The sequence below is a fragment of the Salvia splendens genome, chromosome 17 (genome assembly GCF_004379255.2).
Source record: "Salvia splendens isolate huo1 chromosome 17, SspV2, whole genome shotgun sequence".
In the NCBI taxonomy this organism is placed as follows: Eukaryota; Viridiplantae; Streptophyta; class Magnoliopsida; order Lamiales; family Lamiaceae; genus Salvia; species Salvia splendens.
In genome coordinates this window covers 24,867,013-24,889,651 of record NC_056048.1, presented here as the reverse complement: position 1 = coordinate 24,889,651, position 22,639 = coordinate 24,867,013, and the positions used below count along the sequence as shown (strand labels likewise).

At 40.2% G+C, this 22,639-nt stretch overlaps 2 protein-coding genes across 6 annotated transcripts; both read right to left on the bottom strand.

Annotated features, from left to right (window-relative positions):
• Positions 1–213: 213 nt before the first annotated feature.
• LOC121774607 (phosphatidate cytidylyltransferase 1-like) lies at positions 214–5,301 on the bottom strand. Of its 5 annotated transcripts, XM_042171470.1 has the most exons (13): positions 5,150–5,253; positions 4,525–4,760; positions 4,022–4,215; positions 3,268–3,518; positions 2,824–2,975; positions 2,386–2,527; positions 1,861–2,017; positions 1,514–1,561; positions 1,352–1,438; positions 1,026–1,154; positions 863–919; positions 589–771; positions 214–513 (listed from the first exon to the last, which is right to left on the bottom strand). In XM_042171470.1, the coding sequence occupies exons 3-13, from the start codon at positions 4,103–4,105 to the stop codon at positions 424–426; spliced, it is 1,380 nt and encodes a 459-aa protein (XP_042027404.1). In that variant the 5' UTR covers positions 4,106–4,215; positions 4,525–4,760; positions 5,150–5,253; the 3' UTR covers positions 214–423. The 5 variants fall into 5 exon arrangements, with proteins under 5 accessions (XP_042027404.1, XP_042027403.1, XP_042027402.1 ...); XM_042171469.1 differs by lacking the exon at positions 4,525–4,760 and having other exon boundaries at positions 5,206–5,301; XM_042171468.1 differs by lacking the exon at positions 4,525–4,760 and having other exon boundaries at positions 5,150–5,294.
• Positions 5,302–7,017: 1,716 nt separating this feature from the next.
• On the bottom strand, positions 7,018–11,928 carry LOC121774606 (protein SDA1 homolog). Its single transcript, XM_042171467.1, has 16 exons — positions 11,451–11,928; positions 10,981–11,157; positions 10,774–10,898; positions 10,544–10,679; positions 10,168–10,317; positions 10,032–10,088; positions 9,838–9,933; positions 9,704–9,763; positions 9,519–9,593; positions 9,385–9,438; positions 9,184–9,285; positions 8,450–9,070; positions 8,228–8,326; positions 7,902–8,009; positions 7,522–7,683; positions 7,018–7,336 (listed from the first exon to the last, which is right to left on the bottom strand). Exons 1-15 carry the CDS (start codon positions 11,844–11,846, stop codon positions 7,534–7,536), a joined length of 2,406 nt encoding a protein of 801 aa, XP_042027401.1. The 5' UTR covers positions 11,847–11,928; the 3' UTR covers positions 7,018–7,336; positions 7,522–7,533.
• Positions 11,929–22,639: the final 10,711 nt, after the last annotated feature.

The window sequence follows — 22,639 nt, the reverse complement described above, 5'->3', positions numbered from 1 at the left end:
AAATAATGTACTATTAAATTTGTGTTAAATAGGTGTACTCTAAAAGGAAGTTTACCCTTAAAAAGATTACCTACTGTATATTTTTTTAATGTGTACATAATGATTTTATTTTATATTTTTTTCCAATTTACAATTTATTTTCATTATTTTGAAAAACGTATGGCCCGTGCATAACATGGGTGTTGATACTAGTTTATTCTATTACCAACATTGTTGAAACGTTAACTATTAGAAGGCATCGTAATTAATCAATCAAATATCAAAGTGCTATACAATACCAGCACCTAAATTCAACATTATCACAAAGTAAATATAGAAATGAATAAAAAAACAAGACATGTACATGGCAACTGAGTTTCACAAAAAGAAGAATCAAAACTAGAACTAAAAACACATGGCTACCGAAAGCAACGGCTTGGACATTTAGGATTCTCCGAACTGCTTTTCCATGATTATCTGCCCGAGTTTCGTGTACAGAGCTCTCTGCTCCTCAAACGTCAGGTTCATTAGAATCTACAACAGCAGTATAATTTACAGTCGTGAGCAGAAAATATTTGCATATCTGTGTAGATGATTACAGGTACATACCTGGTCCATGATCATCTCGATTGACAGGCTTTGTGGTACAATGAACGATTGGTGGTATATGTATGCAAAGACGGCCATCACCATCTGCACATTGGTCAGTGCTAATAAGCAGAAAATCGCAAGTAGCTCAAGAAAGACGTCGTTACGAAATTTGTTCCGGGCATTGGAAGCAAATGTAGGTAACTGTTCAGACCAACTCAAACATCATTCAGAAAATCTATTGCCTTCCAAGTATTAAGTTGCAGTTCAAAATCACAAACTTTTTCAAACCAACCTGGCAATCCATTCTATCTGTGATACCACCATGTCCAGGAATGCTATCTCCAAAATCCTGGTACAAACCAGAATATCACAAAAGAGCATGTACAGCATCAGATTCCAACAAAAGAAGACTAACTGTGACAGAACTTGGATTGGTGAAGAAATGATTTCCGAACCTTGATCTTGAAAGCCCGTTTAAAGCCACTGGCAAAAAAGCCTCCAAAAGGTGCTATAATTGATGCAAAAAGACCAAGACATAATGCATGCCACTGCACAGGTAAAATAGAAATCTCTCTCCATGGAAACTGCAATAAGTGTTTTGTAGCTCATAATTAGCCAACTTTAAACTGGAAAATCACCAGCTGGAGTACAAAGATGATAAAAATTCGGCAAGCAGATCAAAGGATAAAATTAATACAGTATTAAACAATAATTATCTTCATAAAAGTAAATATATTAGATGATGCAAGCTTGAAGCTAAAATGATAGCTTAAGCGCTTACCCATTCAGGAAACCACTGTGGCACGGTATAATATTCAGGCTTAAACAATGAACCAGGATCACATTCTAGCCAACCAGTCGACAAATCCTATAAAATTCAAAGAGATAGTTTGAGTGCTCCACCGGACATAATAATCTCCAACTAAGAAATTGCCACAGTTACCTTTCTTGGGCATGTTAACCACTGAAAGCGACCCATTATATTTGCCAGCTGTAGAAAAAAAATGAGAAATAAATTTACCATCAAAACTTATAGAACTAAGTCGCCAGTCATTAAAGCTAGATTATCCATAATTGTGCTTTATTTAGTTTAAATATGAATTTACTAGAAGATAGAAAAGAGACGTTTGAATAAGTAGTTTATCACCATTCAGGAAGACTTGGGAAATGTGAAATGATATATTGATCTGAAGAAACAAAATAGACATTGATAGCAAACCAAAAACCCTTTACCTAAAATGATGTGTCCATTGTTTGTGGTTTTTATTGATAAATGGATGGCTAACTCACCACAAAGGCAGAGATCATAGTAGCAAAAGACGCTCCAATAAAGCCTTCCCATGTTTTCTTTGGTGAGAGCTTGATCAAAGGAGTTCTCCCGAAGAAGAATCCAAAAATATAAGCAGCAATGTCATTGATTACAATAAGTGATGCTGGAAGAAGGAACCTGAAATTGTCGTCAATTTTGTTTTAGGTCGTTTGAACTAGTTCAAATTTTATATAATACAGTCAGCAAGCACCATTTCATTTCTTAGTAAATGATATGTGAATCAGGTGATAAGTGTATGATGTAGGACTAGTTTCACTGAAAGAGAAGTTGAAGTCAACAAGATACATAAAGAAAACAATAAAAGGAATCACAGTAGTATGTTTATCGAGAAGTTTAATAGTCCTTCACTTATTCTTCTAAGTAATTTGTTGTTAACTCGACCAGAGTTGCAATTGTATTAAAGTAATATTACAAGACCACAAGTATTTCGGAGATATGAAACGGAAGCAAATTTACAATAAACAGGAAAACTAAAGTTGTCTTACCAGAATATTCCTTCAAAAATATTAGCCACTGTAAATGCTGATTGTGTAAACACCACAATCAAAATCATGTGTGTCCAAGCATATTGGCTAAATTGATACTTGTACATCTTCTTTTTCAATGTAAGGATGAACCACATAAAACCTGAACAGATAAAAAGAGGGTATACTCAGTTTCTTGTTCAAATATGTATAGGACATCTTACTCCACCTAAAAGAAAATATACATACAAGCACGTATACTGGAAGCCATACAAATCGTAGAGTGTAGAGTACATCATTAGTCCATCACACAAAAAAGTTTAAATATAGAGCATGAAGGGGAATCCATGAACAGACATACAACAAACTGAAAAGGGAAAATTAATAGTTAAATACAGCATACTGATGCATACAAAAACAATAACAGAAGAAAAATGTAGTATCAACTAATATACCAACCTGCGATATACAAGAAATAACAGGTCACCATATGATATTTTATAAGTCTGCCCACCAGCTTATACAAGAATTTGTCCATAGTCACAGTATTGACAAGCCTTTGACTGAGAATTCGACCGTATACGAAAAGCATGACTGTGAAGAAGAAGTGCCTGAAGGTATGAAGTGACGTCATGTAAGACAAAGATAGAGACAACAAGAAAACAAAGAGAGAGAAACATAAGGAGATCAGGATTAATGAGACCAAAGAAGCTCAGTCAGTCAATCCAAAGTTATGGTGTTGATGCCACCATGTAATAACTATGCAAGCAGCATTATAAATTCTAAGCATATTAACAAGATGGAACAAGCTCAGCATTCAGGACTCATGAAATCTGAAGTCCATAAAAGAGAGTGCCATTAACATAAATATGGGAGAGTTGGCAAAAAGGCTACAGTACTCACCAATTTAAGAGCCTAAAACCAGGGAGTTGCCGGTCTTCATGTGCCTTCCTAAGCAAATTGAACAGCTCCTTAGCCATAAATATTTGAATAACCACTACCATAGCCCATATATAAAGGTGACCCAAGTATATTATCGAGACAAATCCTCCAATCATCCAGACAGTTGAATATGTCCGGATTAACATTGACTTGTACTTGTTACGGTCATTGAAAAGTAAACGATCGCCGTTTGTTTCAACTTCTGGAGCGACCTGGAGTTGTAATATAAAAGGAAATTAAGAGACTTTTTAAAACAGTTCCAAATCAATTAGTAGAAGTCAAAGCTAAAATAGCGTAAGGATATATGCAGATTACGCAAGCAAAGTAAAATAAATGCAATATGAATGCAATGCACAGTTTTTCTATGAGTTATTTTAGTTACTTAACTCTTTATTGCTACAGTTTATTCCTCTAAGGACCTTTCTTAAGAAGAAAGCAGGGGGGAACTGGGCACTTGATCTCAACATACATGCAGTGATTGACACTGCTAGTATACAAATACTAGAGGCAATTTAAGTGCTTGAACATAGGTTCTTCTCACATGAAGAAGTAGGCAGTAGATTGGTTTTCTTAATAAACACTGCATTGAGATGGAAAGTGAACTTTATAAACAAATTATGGATATTATAAGAGTAAGCAACATCACATATTCAGCTGGAAATACCAAATATCAGATATTGACATTGAAAACATAACAAAACAAACCCTGACGAACCTCAGTTGAGCCTTTCCGCCGGCGTAACCTTGCAGTAGGCCCACTAGGTGTTGATGGGCCACCAGAACCATTATCCCTGTCCATTGTTTCTATGTATACCACTACAAATATATTCCTTTAGAATCACAAGTCTTAAGAACTGAGAGCTAGCATTGGGAATTTGGATGTTAACTCCCACTTGAATCTCCAAGTAGCTGGAATAACCAAAACAAAGTCCTCATCATTGTACAATCAATACCAACCCAAAAGTCCAGAAGCTTCTCAACAGATTAAGGAAAATAATACATAAATTTCGTCTCAGTGATTATGTTTAATCCCTTAATCAGCAGCAAAAACTTCTTTGCTTTTAATATTTTTAGGATCCATAACTTTATCTTGCTAGCCACTCATCAATAACATCTAAAAATTCTAAAGCCAAAATAAACAATACGTGGAGAGTTCCCCAAAATGCATCTATCATATTTCTGCTAGCACATCTTCTATCTACAATTCTCCAATCTTACAATCATGACAAATTCTCCAAAGCAATCTCCCCAGAATGTCCAAACTCCAAAGTAAACGAAGCATAGTGTGCAAACTTTTCCAATCACTCGTCCCGATTCTAAACCTCCCAGTCCTATTTACACAACCAAAATTGACAGAAGCAAACTTTCATAACAAACACTGTCATAATAAACACATTTCAACAGCCAGAAACAGAATTCCGGATTATAATACACCAATAACAAGACAGAAGCTCCTGCAATAAATGCACCACCAAAACATTTCAAAACCTTTTTGAAGCTTAACATATCTTCATCATGCCTCTACAATCTACATATTTCATACAATCGCAGAATTCAATCATTCAAATTGCTAGAAACACTGGAGCCACTCCACGACAGATATGTATATATACAGCGAATCATAAATTAAAACTGCCAAATGACAAATCTTCGCGACTTAAACCCAAATTCATTTGAAAAAAAAATAGAATAATGGCGAGGAACATATGCATAACTTCACAACAAGTATCTAAAGGATTCAGCAACAACTACGCTGCACTGCTACGATAGAAATGGACGCATAATTGTATAAAAAAAACTAGCAGCAGAGAAGAGGGAAGAGAAGACAAAGCTGAGCAATTACAAGGTGCCGCGTTAACTGAGCAGAAGCAAGGAGATTCAATAGCGAGGAGATCTGACCTTCGCCTCTCTCTCTCTCTGTCTAGAGGGAAAAGGAGAAGTCCAACAGAGTGGGGCTAAAGAGATTGGTGGGATTCTTTCGCTAAAGAGATTTGGGGCTAAAAATGTAATTACATCTAAGTAAAAGGGGTTCATGTATAGTTTGTGGGAGTTCGTATCCTGGTCATCCGTCCAACAGATTGGGGGTGCGAATCATCACCGAACAAATGAAGAGATTCTCGTAAGAGCATCCGCAATAGCGGATGTCCCAGCGGACGTAGGACCAGCGTGCCGATCGTCCGTGCGAGACGTCCGCTATTGCGTCGTTTGAGGCGGATGCGGACGTCGGCGGCGGGCGAGAGGTCATCCGCGGGTGTGCGGGGACGTCCGTCATGACGTCCGCTATTGCGGTGACACGACGGACGACCCAATTTCCGATTTTTTTAAAACTCTATATATACGGCTCGTTAAACTTCATTTCATTCACATCACTTGTATTAACGAGTTTCTCTTCTCATTCTACGTTTCTATCGGTAGGGGTGCACGTTGATATTTATAATATAATTTGTTTAAATCATTGTTTTTTAAAATTGTACTATTTTATTTTTTTTATTTAATGAAATTATTATTGCACTTTCTCCGTCCGTATTTGTGTCGAAATTTTAATTCCATAAATTGTTTAATTTGGTGAATTTGAGAATTTTTATTATTGTTCTTGTCCGTCGGGATGTCCTTGGGATGTCCGCTATTGTGCAGTGAGATGTCCTTATGACGTGACAGTGCTGTGGGATGTCCTTATAACGTGGCAGGAGGTGTTTTTGGGGTGTCCGTCGGGACATCCGTCCCTATTGTGGATGCTCTTAAGTGTTTTACTACTATAAATACGCGGATTTTTAACATTTTCTAATTAATATCAAGTCATAAAAATTTTTGTTCTATGGTTATAACACGATGATTTATAATTATTTAAAATAAAAAGTAATTCAAGTATATAAGAGTATTAATGTTAAATAGAAAATATTAACAGAAAATTACTAAGCACTAGTAGTTTATTTGCTAATAAAAATAAAGTAGAGCGTGGTTAGCTAAATGAAATTGTAGGCATTTAAATTCAAATAAATGCATGATTAGGGTTCATTAAGACTATTTATAAGAGTCACTTTATAGGCTTATAATTAGGCCAAGAGGACTTTTTGGCTATTTACTAACCCTATAGTTACTAAAATATTTGAAGTGGTTGAGATCATTAATTAGTTAAATTAATATACTACTACTATCTTTTTATTACTGGTCTTTAGACTGTGTACTATTTATGCACTAGTTAGATATGTTGTTAAGGGTTTTAATTAGCAGCATATATATATAGATTTAATTTGAGTCTCTCCCTATGGATACACGTGTGTCTTAATGTACAAATTTTCTTTTGCATACAAGTCCCACCTGTTTAGTGAAATTAAAGTTTTCACCACACAATTTCATACACATTACATGGGATCCTTACGACGAAATTATACTTTTGGAATCTAGAAAAGTTGGTTGATTAGGAAAAGTTAATAAAAAAAAGATTATGCTGATTTGAGCATCTATTCTTGTTAGTTATTTATTCAAAATGTAGAATTTACTAGTAGTACAACAATTTCTGGATTTGATTGAATGGCAACAAGTGTCGAATCATGCATAATAAAATACTATGATTACTTGTTAGTATCACTTAACTTTATTCTGCACTCAATCAAATATAATTATGGGTCTATTGCAATTGAACAACTAATTTTTGGTTTTTTTACTCAATTTTGAAAACTTGCCAATTAAGACCCAATTGTCATAAAACACTTTTTCAGTATTGAAACACTTGCAAATATTCATAAACCACTTTCTGATTCCAAAACAACCCACTTATATAATTTAAAATGAACAATAAAATTCATTACTCTAAAGCTCGAAATTCAATCCTAAAAAAACTCAACAGAGCTAACAAAACTTTGAAGGGAAGGCAAGTTAGATATTCAACTTATGTAGCTGCTCTCACTGTGTGGACTTCATGCTCTTCCATGAAGAATAAAGATGGCTTCAAGCCAAATTCTATGATCTTGACTTTTAGTTTTTCCTGGCCAAAATTCGTCCGGCACGGTAGCAATGCAACACACAAGTCCTAAAAGAAATTAGGAAAAAAAGAATCTAATTAGATCATCAATGAGGGTTGTGAGAGGAGTGAATTTGTGGGCTGTGCACGACACTCATCTCCAGATATTCTCTAAGATTAATTGATAAACGTTGGGTACGCTATGATCTAGATTCAGAAGAAGATGTAATGCATGAAACACAAACCAAGATTACCAAGACCACAGATCATTTCCATGCTTTCCTTCCACGGAATTGTTTATCCGAATGTTTTTGTTTTGTCTTCTTCTGTTGGCGAGATCTTGATATCCTGGCTTTTCTTGCGGCATCAGGCATGATCTTTTTGTGCTCCTTTTCCCGATTGCTTAAACCACCAGTCTGTCCAGCAACGATATGTATAAAAACACTAGACCAGTATATAATCATAAAAGCAATGCCATATTGCGACTTTATTATTCACATAAATCAATCGAGACAGATACTAATTCTGCCCTACAAGAGTAAAAATGAGGATAGTTGCAAATCTTGCTTACGAATGTGGAAACAAAAGGTCTATCTAATAATAAAGTTCTTATAGCATCGGTAACATAACATACCTTTTTCTTCTTTAGAGAGCTGCGGGCTTGATATTTCCCTCTGTCTTCCCTTCCTTCTCTGATCAATGCCAATTTTTGTTCCTTTGTTAACTTCCTCTTTATGTTTGCCTGATGCACATTAGCAAATGCATTAGATTTTTACTATCTAAAGAAGACTAACTGAGAATTGATAAGGAAACAAGAATATAAAGCTCCAACTTGAATACAGTAATGAACTGTGTCATTTTTCGTCAGATTCTCCTTGTATTTATCGGGTACTTGAAGCAAATATCATGTTGCGTGTGATTGATATGACGGTAAGGAAACTACTAAATAGGAGAGCTCACCTCGAGTGTTGCAGCATCTACTCTCTTGAGGCTAAGTTGGTCTGAGGTAGGAAGCTTGAATCCATGTTGTGTCAAAGCAGTCCTTGCATCCTTCTTAGCCTATTATCAAAGCCAGTGACATGTTACGTTCATATAGAAACACACGACCCTTTGCGATACTAGCCAAGAAAAAAAGTGGTCAATGGCCAACGCGTCCTTCACTCAGGAGTAAAAAGCACAAACCTTCAGCTCTCTGATTCTTTGGAAGTCCTCGTTAGAAAGAATTCCATAATTTGAGGATGAAGCGACGTTCTCAGTAGTTCCTGCTAATTTCTTTAAAGCACGAAGACTATTATTGGCAGCATTCAACTGGCCCTCAAAATCAGAGAACTTCCGTTTCTTCTGTTTCAGTTTATTGCTATCAACATCAGCATCCTTCCCAATACTATTATTGATTTCCAGTAAATCATCATCTTCACTCTCTTCATCACCGATTTCACTAGCACCGTCAACACTGTAATCAATATCATCTCCACCAGAGACTTCATCATTTTCGCCACTATCATCACTGCCATCATCCAATTCATCATCCGAGCCAATGGAGCCCCCGCCATCACTTTCTCCTATTCCATCCTCTTCAACAAGATCAACAGAATCATCTCCTTGACTATCATCCCCATCAATGTCCTCATCAGGACTATCATCCCCATCAATGTCCTCATCACTATTCCCTTGATCTTCTTCTTCCAATAGCTCAACACCTGGGATATTGCTCTCAACATGCACTTCACCAAATGCCTTAGGTTTAGCTTTAAGTTCAGTGGGCCTCCCTCTATCCTTCTTGACTAACAATGATGGGCAAACCTACAAACCAAGATTTCAGATTCTATGAAATACATATCTACACAGCACAATTTTCAAAAAAGGTGCTTACTTGAGTAAAGACAATCAAAAGGTGTGGAGGGAGAGATATGTACCTCTCTAAATAGTGTAAGAAGTGATCGAGCAGAAGCAGAAACTGCTTTCTCATGAGACTTCCTATATAAGACAAGGTCTTGGAGCAGTTCTTCAGTCATCAACTGGAAATAGGAGCAAAATGCATAGTCAGTCTCTGACTCTCTGCAACTGAGAAGAAAAAAGCAGGTCGGTAACATACTCCAAAACTATTCTGAACTTACCAAAGGCATGCGAAGACATATTTCGCGAACTACATTCAACCCGACAGTGATGGCCTGGAAAAAGGAGAGATGAAATTTTAAGATACTCAAGATGCAATGAATTAGAGGTTTCTCTTAATAAAGAACAATGGTACCTCAGGTCGTGATCGATCATGTACAAATTGGTTTACTATTTGCTTAAACAATGGTTCAACTGCATCTGGTGGTACCTAGTAGAAAGAATCCAAAATTTATCAATGAGAACACTATCCAGTAACTAAGATAAGCTCAGGAATCAAGAACAGAACACATAAATTCGGGTAATAAAACTTGAAGTTACCATTTCGTGGCAGGCTTGAACAGCTGCTGCAAGTAGAGTTGTAACATCTCGTTGATGTGGCTACAGTGAATACAAGCGGACTTGGTTAATATCAGGATGAATACCCTCCTCATGTTAGTAATGGATAAGCATACCTGGACGTATTTTTGAAGATACGAATAGAAGTTCAACAAGATCAGGTGGTGAAGGCCAACAGTTCGTGCAATTACTTTAAGCATCATCATTTTAACCTATGAGAAGACAAACAAAATATTTTACCACATCATTAAAGCATATATATTCCAGTCCAGCCATCACCCCATCATGTTAAAGTATGTAAATGAAGTACCTCAAACCTTTCTTGGGTGCTAGACTGCAGTCGAGAAAATAGCTTCTCGGAAAAACCCTGTGGACAAATTTTAATGAGAGCCCAACTCCCCTTGTGCCTACTATTAGAGAAGAGAGAGTGAAATTATAAAGCAAACCTGTGCATCTATCAAATGGTTTAGTGGTGAGGCGTGGTTTGTGTTACTTTTCTCGGATGATAAACGCTGCTGCTTCTTCATACTTCGTGCAACACGCTCCAGTTTTGCCTTCTTCTTCTTTTTGCTTGCTTTTGTGCCTTTATGGTTTGCCTAAATTGGTCAAAGTAATACATAAACATTTGGTATGCATACAGAAATAGGAAATGGTACATATCAAGAATGTCTCAAAAAAATTAATTGTTGAAAAAAGAAATTGAAGGAGAACATAGCTCAAGTTTATATAAATGTATTACTAAGCTATTATGTTATTGTCACAGTCAGTTTATATAATCATTTGAAGCAAAAGCAGACAACAAGTTAAAAGAATGAAACAAACCTTGTACATAGCTTCTTTATTCAGTACTACTTGAGGCTGTGGGGTTGCTTGGTCATCTTCGCTGTCAGAATCATCACTATCATCATCTTCAATCTTCTCAAAATCAAGAAGAAACGACAAGGCAGAAATCATGATCCTGCAAGGTTAAATTATATATAGAGACAATCAGATATCAACCAGATTAGCCAGAACTTATAAAGCAGCACAAAAAATAACTGGACAGCTACAACCTTGTCGACGGATGAAAACATGCCGTACATATAGCATTTGCTGTCCTATCATCACACCAAACTTTCCTCCGATGGAGATCACACAGGGTAATTAGCGCTCGCTTAGCTATTGCTTCTTCCTCTCGCTGATTTCCACAAAAATCATTAACATCACTTCAAAAACTTTAAAAACAAAGGTGAGAGAAACATATCATGTAAACACTATACCTGCAGCATTCCGAACAAAATGTTCTGGAGTGCCTTATTCTTCGGATCGTTCTTATGTTTCTGATTCATGTGCCTAATGCTTTGAATAACGTGGGAAAATGCCAGTTTTTGTATCGCTTTGTCCCCCAGTGTCTGGAGCTCCATGAATACTTCTAGTGTCTCAGCAATATCTATGATCTGGAATACAAGCAATCGACACCAAGAACTTAGAGAGTGTTCATTCTGCCTAGGAATACACACTTAGTAGAAAAATTGATCATAATACCATATCCAGTTAAACTTAACCGCACTCCATGATTTAAAAAAACACATTTCTATGCCACCATATTTCATTTTACTTTTTGCAAAATTGTGGCAAAATAGCGTGGAAAATAGCACAATACGGCATTTATATTTCACTCCTGAATCCTAATAATATCAATTAATTAACAATACCGAAAAATGATCCATCAAACGGAGAAAAGAGTTACCTTTCGATTGACCAAAAGTATCAATGCTTTCGTCACTTGCACCCGCAGACCGGAGAGAAGGCTCTTGGCCGAGGATTCCAGCAATTGGACCAATTCAGTCGGGAATTGGGCCAATTCCTTGGGGTAAAACGGCGTAACATGGGCCAAAAACATTGCCCTGTCGCCTAAGTCCTTGGCCACGGTGGTATCGGCGGAGATTCCACTAATAGAGGTGTAATTCAAGGCGGCTTGCTGCTGAAATAGGTCGAGGGACGATTTAAATTGATCGTAAACAAGCGAAAGCTCCGACCTATATCCTTCGGGATCGACTTTCATTATGGATTGCAGGGATGTAAGGTTCAGCTTTACCGAGGTCCGTCCCGACGCAGATATCTCATTGGCCGGTAGCGCCGCCATGGCCGAGAAGTTGAAGTACGGAGGAAGTGGCGGTGAGGGTTCAGGGTTCTGTTTTTCTGTTATTTCGCTTTTGTTTGCTATTTTTGTTTTTATTTATTTATTGCTGTTTTTTACATTGGATTAATGGGCCATGTTAACAAAATTGATTGGGCTCATTATTTTATTTTATTTGTTAGGTATACGTCATTTCCTTTTGATGGGCCATGATCCTTTTTTTTGGACTCATTTATCTGATGCACCATGTGATGGGTTTGGGGGATGGTGGTCTGGTGGATGTCGAGTCGGCTTTGTCGTCAAATGCCCTTCATCCTTAACGATTATGTTATGCTGTTTCATCGCTCTGCACGGTCATCCTTAGTACACGAGGTGTTGGCGGAGATGCTCCCTGAATTTTGATGTATTGTTGCTTCGCTCGGTTGAACTCCATGTGAGCTAAAAATGACGTCCTCTGTGCTGGATGAACCGTCAATGGATTGATTGTTAGCACTATTATCAGATGAATTCTCATTTTCTTCATGGGATCCATGAATTTTAAATAGTTACATGTAAAGGGATTATAATATCAATGGATGAAAAATAAAGAAATTGTAATGAAATTTAAGATAAAAAATGAATGAGAAAAGTTATAAATATTATAGATGGACTTGTGGCCTTGACGATTGTCGGCCATGGTCCACTAGAGAAGGATAAGTTCCACTAGAGTTTCTTTTCTAATGTAACACTATCTAACATTTATAAGTGAATAATAACTTAAGTATTTTATATATATAAGCACCCAGTACATACCCTGGTTCGATTTCCGGCTGGTGTAGTTTTGAGCCCATCTTTTCTTTTACTATTCTTTCTTTTTTGGTCCGTTTTTCTAAAAGTAGAAACCCTACAATCCACTAACAATAATTTCATCATTTTTTCTCTTCCTATCTACTTTACTCATTTTTTTCTTCATCTCTCTTACATTACCAATTTTGCATTAAACCTCGTGCCTTTTCCAAAGTTCCTACTTTTAGGATAGGAGGGAGTATTAATTTTTTATGTTATGTTTAGCATATTGTAAAGATTTTAATTTATTTGGCAATATTATTTATTTATTTGAGTCTCTTGGATGTCACGGTTAGTCCTCAAATAACCAAGTATCGAAAGTTGCAAATATATTAATGAGTTCTGATTCCAGTTTTTAAATTTGAGCTATTCCCCCATTTCATTTATAGTCTTCTGTCAATGAAAAATAATTATTTGAAGAATAATAAAGTTGACCCAATTGAGTTAATAATTGAAATGGTACCCAAAAACCGCGTTTGGATGCTGAAAAATAAGAGGAGGTGGTGAGGTCCATTTTCTCATTTCTCATAGTGCACAAAATAAACAAATTGTTACAAGTACAATGTTACAAATAAATTTTAATTAAGAAGATTAATAAGATAATCGAAAGCAATAAGTGGGATGATTAATCCCTACCACGGGGGATCCATTGTCCCAACTTCAACCAACATATGGAATAATTATTATTGTGCCCCAAGATTCTCATATATTGCAGGTGTGGGTGCCCACAACATAATTAATTAATTAATTACTTAAGTTAGCACAAAATAAATTTAGGGTTAGCATTTTATTAGCTTAATCTAATTTTTATTGCTCAATTAATGTAAGATGCCCCCTCAAAATAAATACACTAGATCTGGATTAGTTGACTGTTAAAGTTTCTTTTTTCTACTGGTTTTTATTTCTTTTTGACTCTTTGTATAAGTAAAAATAATTAAGTTTATGTCCAAAAGTAAAACATATAAATTTTGAAATCCTAATGAGTGAATTTGTATAATTTCAGTTAAGGTTATCTGCTATTTAATACTTACACTTCTTTAGATATGTAAATGTTGATTGCTAGTATTTTATTAATATATGAAAAATGAATTTTATATAAAAAACACTCAACTTGGAAATTCTAAAACAAGTAAGACTGCCGCAAAATAATCAAAATCACCACCAAAGTTAAGCAAAATATTGCAAAATCAAAGCCCAAAAATTAATTAGAACAAAACCAAGCAAACCGACCCCAAAGTCAATAAAAATGTAACATGGTATATTCTGTTTTATTTTGTAATTCTATAAAAAAGTTAAAGTAGTACTACTACTAATATTTTCCATCCATGCTTAAACATCAAGCTATTTTTGCTTTTTTGTACGCTATATATACTACTCCACAACTAGAATGTTTACAAGTTGGTCGAACTTCGAAGGGTCGTAAATCGTAATCAATCCAAAATTAATATCTATTTTATCTTCAAATTTAATACAACACGTATATATCATTTCCAGAGGAACACCGAAATCTACACTAAAATTATTATTATTATTATTATTATTGGTAATTACTAAGGATATCATAGTAATCCATGTGTTTATTTGTAGACATATCAAATAGTGAGACAGTTGTCCCAAGGATTTAAAGCTACTTGATGGGGTACGTACTAAACAAGCCCAATAGCAGTGACGGCCCATCAGCCCAAAGCCCAAGGAAGAGTATCAGTTCGGCATTACCAAAGAGTTCGGCCCCAGCCTACAGCTCGGTAAAAGCCGACCAATCAAGCTCTACTCTCAGATCGGCAAAAGCTGCTCGGCAATAGTTCAGCAGTTCGGTCTCAGTATTCGACCGAACTGGGAGATAGTGGACTCATGCAGAACCTCCACGACCTCCACTACACGATCTATTTAGTGGTGTCAACTCATGCAGGATCTCATGCAGGATAGCGGACCAAACAAAGAGATAGTGGACCCATGCAGGATCTCATGACCTCCACGACATCCACGACCTAGTTAGTGGTGATGCAAGCCACGATCTTAGTTCAATGTATAAATAGAACTTAGATCAGATAGACTAAGAGAAAAAAGCTCTCTAGACATCAAATATCATATAGCAAGTCTGTATTTGTAAGCTGTAAACCAGATCAAGCAATACAATCTTGCCCTCCTTTCTTCCCGTGGACGTAGATTTACCTCAGTAAATCGAACCACGTAATTCCTTGTGTCGTGATCTATATTTTTTACCTGCATTTATTACCATCAAAAATTCGCCCAACCATCACTGGCGCCGTCTGTGGGAAGCAGAGAACCAAATTTGTGATAAAGCGAATTTTTGACCCTTTTTCCACCCCAAAAAAAAAATGCATACCAGATCACGTAACACCCATAATACCGTTCGTGATAACCATGAGGAAGCTAGTCCAGCCCGCAGGTCTGGAAAACAGCCTCAGGAGAAATCTACTTCCAGTTCTCACGGAGAAGGAACAAGCCGCTCAAAGACTCATCGCACCGAGTCTTCCCAGCAGCCCGATTTGAACGAGGCTGTCAAGTTGTTTTTGGCCGAGAAGCAGGAAGAGTTCTTAATTTTCCTGCAAAAGGGCCAAAAGCCGGAGACGAAAACGGTGGATTCTCCCTCCTCATCCAGACATGAAAGTCACTACCGCAGTAGTGCCGTGTCTTCCAGGAAGAAGAATCCTCAACCCCGACATGTTCATGTTCCTCCTCGGTACCGGAATCACAGGAGAACTCCATCTCCTCCATACCGAAGAGATGTCGGGTTCGCCATGTACGGAGCATTGAAGACTCCGTTCTCGGACGATATCACCCGAACTCCCTTGCCACAGAACTACCGAACTCCGTCGATGACTTATGACGGGTTAGTGAATCCTCATGACTTCCTGGGACGCTATCAGTATAACATGGCGAACCAGGGTCTCAATGAGGTCCATATGTGCAAGCTGTTTCCCGAGCTGCTTATCGGGAACGCAAGAAGGTGGTTCGATAGCCTCCCCCAAGGCAGCATTAGATCTTACCGAGATCTAATGGATGCTTTCCACAGGAGGTTCTTTCAGAAAGCGGAAGCCCGAATCACTTCGGCTCAGCTGCTTTCTATACGTCAAGGTCGCGACGAAAAGATCAGCGACTTTATGACGAGATTCCACAAGGAATGCCTACAAGTAGATGATCTCAATGATCTACTTGTCATTTCGGCATTCCAAAATGGAATCCTGCCCGGAGCTCTCTACAGAAAGCTCGTGGAATGCAGTCCGCAAACAGCTCAAGAGATGTGGGACATTGCGGACCAGTTCTCCCGTGCCGATGAGGCAGACCGTCGCAAACGGTCTTTAGACAGCTCATCCCGAGGAGACAGGAGGAAGCCCGATCATAGCGATCAGGGACATCCTCGCCGAACTCCTTTTGGCGATCAGGGACATCCTCGCCGAACTCCTTTTGAAAGGATTCAAAGGACTCCGGTGCAAGACCGATTGGGGCCACGTCTCAATCCTGAGAAGCCGCCCGCTCAGTTCGTACCATTGAACAAGTCGAGAGCGGAAATTTTCGAACTGCATTCCGATATGTTCGAAAAACCAAAGCGGATGACGAAATCGGCCGCGCGTCGACCTCAGGATCAATATTGCTTCTTCCATCAAGACCACGGTCACGATACCGAGGAGTGCCGACATTTGGCTGCAGGTATTGATGCTCTTGTGAAAGCAGGGACGTTAAAAAAATACCAAAGCAAGCAGCCGAAAAAGAACAAAAAGCAGAGAGGTGCGAACTGCGCTCCTCAGGATCCGAAAAAGCAACAGGACCCCGAAGACGATGACGAGCTGCAATATGATGGAGTAATCCTGACTATTGATGCTCTCCCTGCCGGGAAGACTAAATCGTCCCTGAAGTCAGAGCGCAGAGGCTTCAATCGAGAGGAGCCAACGCATAAAAGGCTGAAGCAGGACGAAGTGATTACATTTTCAGATGCAGATCCCGTCCCGGCCATCTCTCCTCATCAAGACGCTATTGTCATCCAAGCCGGAGTGGCAAACAAACTGATCCACAGAGTGTTTGTGGATACCGGAGCGTCAGTCAGCATTCTTTTTAAAGAATGTTTCGATAAACTAGAAGTGGATCCAGCTCGGCTCAGTCCGGCTCCACTTCCTCTGAAAAGTTTCGCCCAGGAGGACACCCGCCCTGAAGGTATTATCAGCCTTCCGATCACGGTGGGAAAAGCGCCTACAAGCTCCAGTACGATGATCGAGTTCTTTGTGGTAAAAGCTCGGTCCCCGTACAACATCATCTTGGGAAGAGACTGGCTCAACGCAGTTCGGGCCGTTTGCTCTACTTATCACCTCACCATCAAGATCCCCACTAAAGGTGGGATAGCGGTCATCCGAGGTGATCAAAAGAGAGCAAAAGAGTGTCTGCAGATTGCGCTTAAAAGTGCCGAGCAATCAGATCGGCATCATCAAGCATAGCAATCACAGCAGCCGGAGTCAGAGGCAAGCGAAATGACCGAAGTCACACCAGAGTCGAACTCAATGACCGTTCAGTTATACGAAGATGATCCATCCAGAACGGTCAAGATCGGTTTCGCGGGAACGCCTCTACTCCGGGAAAAGACCATCCAGCTCCTCAAGGAGTACAAAGATGTCTTTGCATGGTCTCCGTTGGACATGACCGGAGTGCCCCCTGAGGTAATCACTCATCGGTTAAATATTGATCCTTCAGTCCGGCCTATAAAACAGAAGCAAAGACTCTTTGCGGCAGAAAGAAATCAAGTCATCCATGACGAAGTCCGCCAATTACTGAAAGCGGATGTATTATTCGAGGTGAAATATCCTTCTTGGGTGGCCAATCCTGTGATGATCAAGAAAAAAGAAGGAGGATGGCGGATGTGCATAGATTTTACCGATCTAAACAAGCACTGTCCTAAAGATTGCTATCCCCTTCCGAACATAGATAAAAAAGTAGAAGCTTTGATCGGCTTCGAAATTTTCTGTTTTCTTGATTTATACAAAGGCTACCACCAAGTTTTAATGGATGAGAATGATGCTTCAAAAACGGCTTTCATTACTGACTTCGGCATCTTTGCTTATAAAAAGATGCCATTCGGTTTAAAGAATGCCGGAGCCACATATCAAAGGATGGTAGATAAGCTTTTTCGGCATTTGATCGGAAAAGAGGTTGAAGTGTATGTTGACGACATAGTCGTCAAAAGCAGAAGCACTTCGGAGTACGAAGACAACCTCAAATCCACCCTCGACGTGCTCAAAAAATCCAACCTCAAACTCAATCCCCAAAAATGTACCTTTTTGGTAGATTCGGGAAAGTTTCTGGGTTGTTGGGTTTCAAAGGACGGACTCAAGGCAAATCCCTCAAAAGTTCAAGTTGTTCAGAACATGGCGATGCCGAAGTCCATACATGATGTGCAAAGGCTAACTGGATGTCTAGCCGCACTGAATAGATTCCTTTCCCAAGCAGCCGAAAAGCAACTGCCGTTCTTCAAAGTGTTGAAAAAGGCACCAAAGTTTGAGTGGGGAGCCGAGCAGAAAAAGGCTTTTGACGAGCTCAAAAGTTATTTAGCCAAGCTTCCAATTCTCTCTGCTCCAACAGATGCCGAAGTGATATTCTTATACTTAGCGGCATCAGATCAAACCATTAGCGCGGTGCTTGTACGAGAAGAAGGCCTAAAGCAGCTTCCCATCTACTTTACAAGCCGAGCATTAAGAGGTCCAGAAACAAGGTATCAACCTCTGGAAAAAATTGCTCTGGCGTTAGTAAATGCAGCAAGGAGACTGCGGCCATACTTCTATGCTCACAAGGTATGCGTCTTAACCGATCTGCCACTTCGGCAAGTTTTGACCAAGCCAGAAGCATCAGGCAGAATCGCCAAATGGGCCATAGAGTTGGGAGAACACTCAATCGAATACCTACCTCGGAAAGCCATCAAGGGACAAGCCTTGGCAGATTTTCTTACAGAGGCAAAGTTCGATCAAGTAATCCCTGTCATTGCCGAACAGAAAAATTCTGCCAATACCGAACTAGCACAGCCCCTGGAATCCGAAGTAGAGCCGCCGGATTGCTGGAGCGGATTCGTAGATGGAGCTTCGAATAAAACGGGAAGTGGAGCTGGTATTCTACTTATCGCTCCCGACGGACACGAGGTAACTTATTCACTTCGGTTCTTGTTCCCAACCACTAATAACGAAGCCGAATACGAAGCTCTCCTTGCCGGACTCCAGCTAGCGCAAAGTCTATTTATCAAGTCTCTCAAAATCCATTGTGATTCACAAGTCATAGTGAATCACCTGTTGGGTACAAGTGAAGCCCGTGATGAGAGGATGAGGAAATACTTGGACAAAGCGCAAAGCATTAGCCGAAGTTTCTCTTATTTTCGGATAATCCGCATTCCCAGAGTGGAAAAAAGCCGAGCAGATACTTTAAGTAAGTTAGCCTCATATCCAAGCTCAAAGGTGGAGGAATTGATGCACCGAAGCATTGATGAAGCTGAGGTACATTCAGTAGCCAGCTCGCCGAACTGGATGACGCCGATCTTACAGTATCTAGATCAAGGACAACTGCCCGAGGATAAGAGAGAAGCTCGGAAAATCACATGCCGAGCACTTCGGTATGAACTTCATGGAGGAGTCCTATACAGAAAGTCCTACCTTCAGCCGTTATTGCGATGTGTAGGGCCAGAAGAGACGGACTACATCCTTAGAGAAGTTCATGAAGGATCTTGCGGTAGCCACATCGGAGCTAGAGCTTTAGCTAAAAAAGTTCTGAGATGGGGGTATTATTGGCCAACTTTGGTACAAGAAGCAGTGCAGCTCGTCAAGACATGCACGAAGTGCCAAATCCATGCAAATATCCCAAGGATGCCGCAGACCGATCTATATGCTATGCAAAGCCCTTGGCCTTTTATGCAATGGGGCATAGACATAGTAGGACCACTACCACAAGCTCCTCGACAAATGAATTTCCTTATCGTTGCCGTGGATTACTTTACAAAGTGGGTAGAGGCTGAACCATTAGCTACGATAACGAGCTCGAAGGCATTGGATTTCATCTGGAAGAACATAGTGTGCCGATTTGGCATACCCCACATCCTCATTTCGGATAATGGGACTCAGTTCACCGACAAGACATTCAAGAATTGGTGCCAAGAGCTGAATATTCAACAGCGGTTCACTTCGGTCTCCCACCCACAAGCAAACGGACAAACGGAGGTAACAAACCGTATCTTGGTGAAAGGGTTAAAAGCTCGGTTAGAACAAGCCAAAGGACAATGGGTAGAAAATCCCCCTCAAGTCCTATGGTCCTACCGAACTACACCCAAAACCTCCAACGGTGAAACTCCGTACAGTCTGGTGTACGGCACTGAAGCCGTGATTCCGGTTGAGATCGGCGTACCCAGTCCCCGAACTCTAAATTTCTCCTCAGAAATGAATGATGACGGACTGAGAGCCGAACTAGATCTGGCCGAAGAAAGAAGAGAATTGGCCTGCATAAAAGCAGCCAAGTACAAGGAGCAAGTAGCCCGGTATTATAACCAAAGGGTGAAAAAGCTGCAATTTCAAGTGGGAGATCTCGTCTTGAGAAACAACGAAGTAAGCCGAGCAGAAAAGCTGGGCAAACTCGAACCCACATGGGAAGGTCCATATCAGGTGTCAGAAGTCCTCGGCAAAGGGTCTTACAAATTGACTCACGTGTCAGGAGAACAAGTACCCCGAACATGGCACATTTCCAACCTCAAGAAGTTCCATTTGTAAGAGACAGTCCGGTCAGTCAGTCTTGTGTCTAGTTCGGTCCTAGAGGTATGTGCTTTCTTTGTTTTTTACTTGTTCTTTGTGCTTGTTTTATAAAAGTTTAAAATCTTGTTCGTCCTTTTTATTTGTCTATGTGCGTTTTGTCTGTCTATGTGCGTGTCGTCTCTTACAAATGTTACTGAGGTATCTTGTTCTTCGAAGGCTGATCCCCTTTTTAGAACATATATAAGCCAACGATTGTGAGTCCAAGCTTCTAAGGAGGATACAAGACCACAATTCAGCTTAAGAAACAAGCAGTTCGTCTGAAACGAACTGCAACAAAGGGAAAGTCCGATCCACGCGATAAAACTCGCCGAATTAGGACAAGGGAAAGTCCGATCCCCAAGTTAGGACAAGGGAAAGTCCGATCCGAGCGATAAAACTCGCCAAATTAGGACACAAGCTTAGTCCGGTCAAAGAAATTTACTTCATAAGACCAAAGACGAGTCCGGTCAAAGAAGTTTACTTCATAAGACCAAAGACGAGTCCGGTCAAAGAAGTTTATTTCATAAGACCGAGGACCAAGTCCGGTCAAAGAAGTTTACTTCATAAGACCAAAGACGAGTCCGGTCAAAGAAGCTTACTTCATAAGACCGAGGACGAGTCCGGTCAAAGAAGTTTACTTCATAAGACCGAGGACGAGCACGATGAAATTTTTTCGCTGAGCTGTAAATACGCAGTGATAGAAGCGAAATGAAGATTTCATTTATTAAATCTTGTTCGGCATATAATTCTGCTGCCCTACGAGAAGGCGTTACGCCATTACAAAGGACTATTCTACTGTCCATGGTTGCTAAAGTTGAGCCATCTATTCACAAAATCCTCGTGAAGCCGAGTTCGGCCATTCCGGGCAGCTGAAGAATAAGCAGGTCGACGAGATGCTCTAATCGACCTACCGCCTCTTCCCTGAGCCCGGGAAGCTCTAGCACCTCGGCGGCGAAGAGTCTCTTCACGAATCATTTGCCGATCTTGCTCACTCATAGTCACCGCTCCTCTGCGAACTTCAGTCCGTCCTCGTCTTGACGTCTCCGGTTGTTCCTGAGTTCGTTGCTGACTTGGAGTAGGGTTTTGAGCAAGTGAATCAGAGGTTTGAGCTGGAGTGCGAGCATCTGTTGGCGGGAAATGCCTAGGAATCTCTCGATTGAGGGACGCCGGGAAAGAATGATGTCGTACCGAGAAGCCCAGCGCCGCAATGATTTCACGACTTGTTGGCAAGCCGAGCTCTCCAGCGCATTGTTCCTCCGGAGTACATGATATTCCTCCCACAGTTCGTCAACTCGTTCCTGAACTTCAGAGATGGTCATTCCCCCGCGCCTGCAGATGAAATCCTCATACGCAGTCCTCTCAGCGACGGCAGTATTCAGCTCGGCCTCCAGATCTTTCTTTTCGGACTCTAAGTCCTTATTGTCGGCCTCCAGCTTCACTAAACAAGCCAAGAGTTCGTCATTCTTCATCTGGTCAGCTATGGCTTTTTTCTCAGCTTCGTCTAAAGCGGAAGAGTACAGCCGCTTCCAGTGAAGTACCTCCAGCTCCTTAAGAGTTAAGAATACAAAGCAGCTATGTCAGTTCGGCATTTCAGTTTACTGAGCAGGTAGTAAACCACAACAGGAGTAAAAGAGAGTACGAAAAGCTATACGAAGACACAAGTGTAGAAAGAAGAATTTTTTCATTCATAAGAAAAAAAATTTTTACACAAGGAGGGCTTCAAGGCCATTTTACAACAAGGAAGAAACTAAACTAAGAGAAGGGAGACGAAATCATACTCCGCCAGCTTCGTCTCCGGCTCCTCGGTGAGGTTCAGCTTCCTTCTCCTTGTCTGCCTCAGCTTCAGCCTCGGCCTCCCTGCTCCCCCCAGCCTGCTCGGTGCCCCCATCACCGATCTGCAGCACCTCTTGCTCGGCCTGCCCGTCTCCGGTCTGCTGATCAAGCTGCTCGGTCTCACCCTCTCCGTGGAAAATTGGAGCGGGTGAAACTGGCCCTAAGGAGGCAAAGATAGCCTCCATATTCTCGTCCCGGTCAGCTCGGCAACTACGAACTCGGTCAGCAGAAAGCAGGACCGAGGACGAAGCAAGCTCCTCAAGGAGCGGCAGACTCTGGAGACGAGCTGCTATCTCTCGGCCGTACAGCGGCAGGACGACTTCGGGCCCCTGCTCGGCATTATCGGTCATCAGTTTCAGCAGATCACCGACA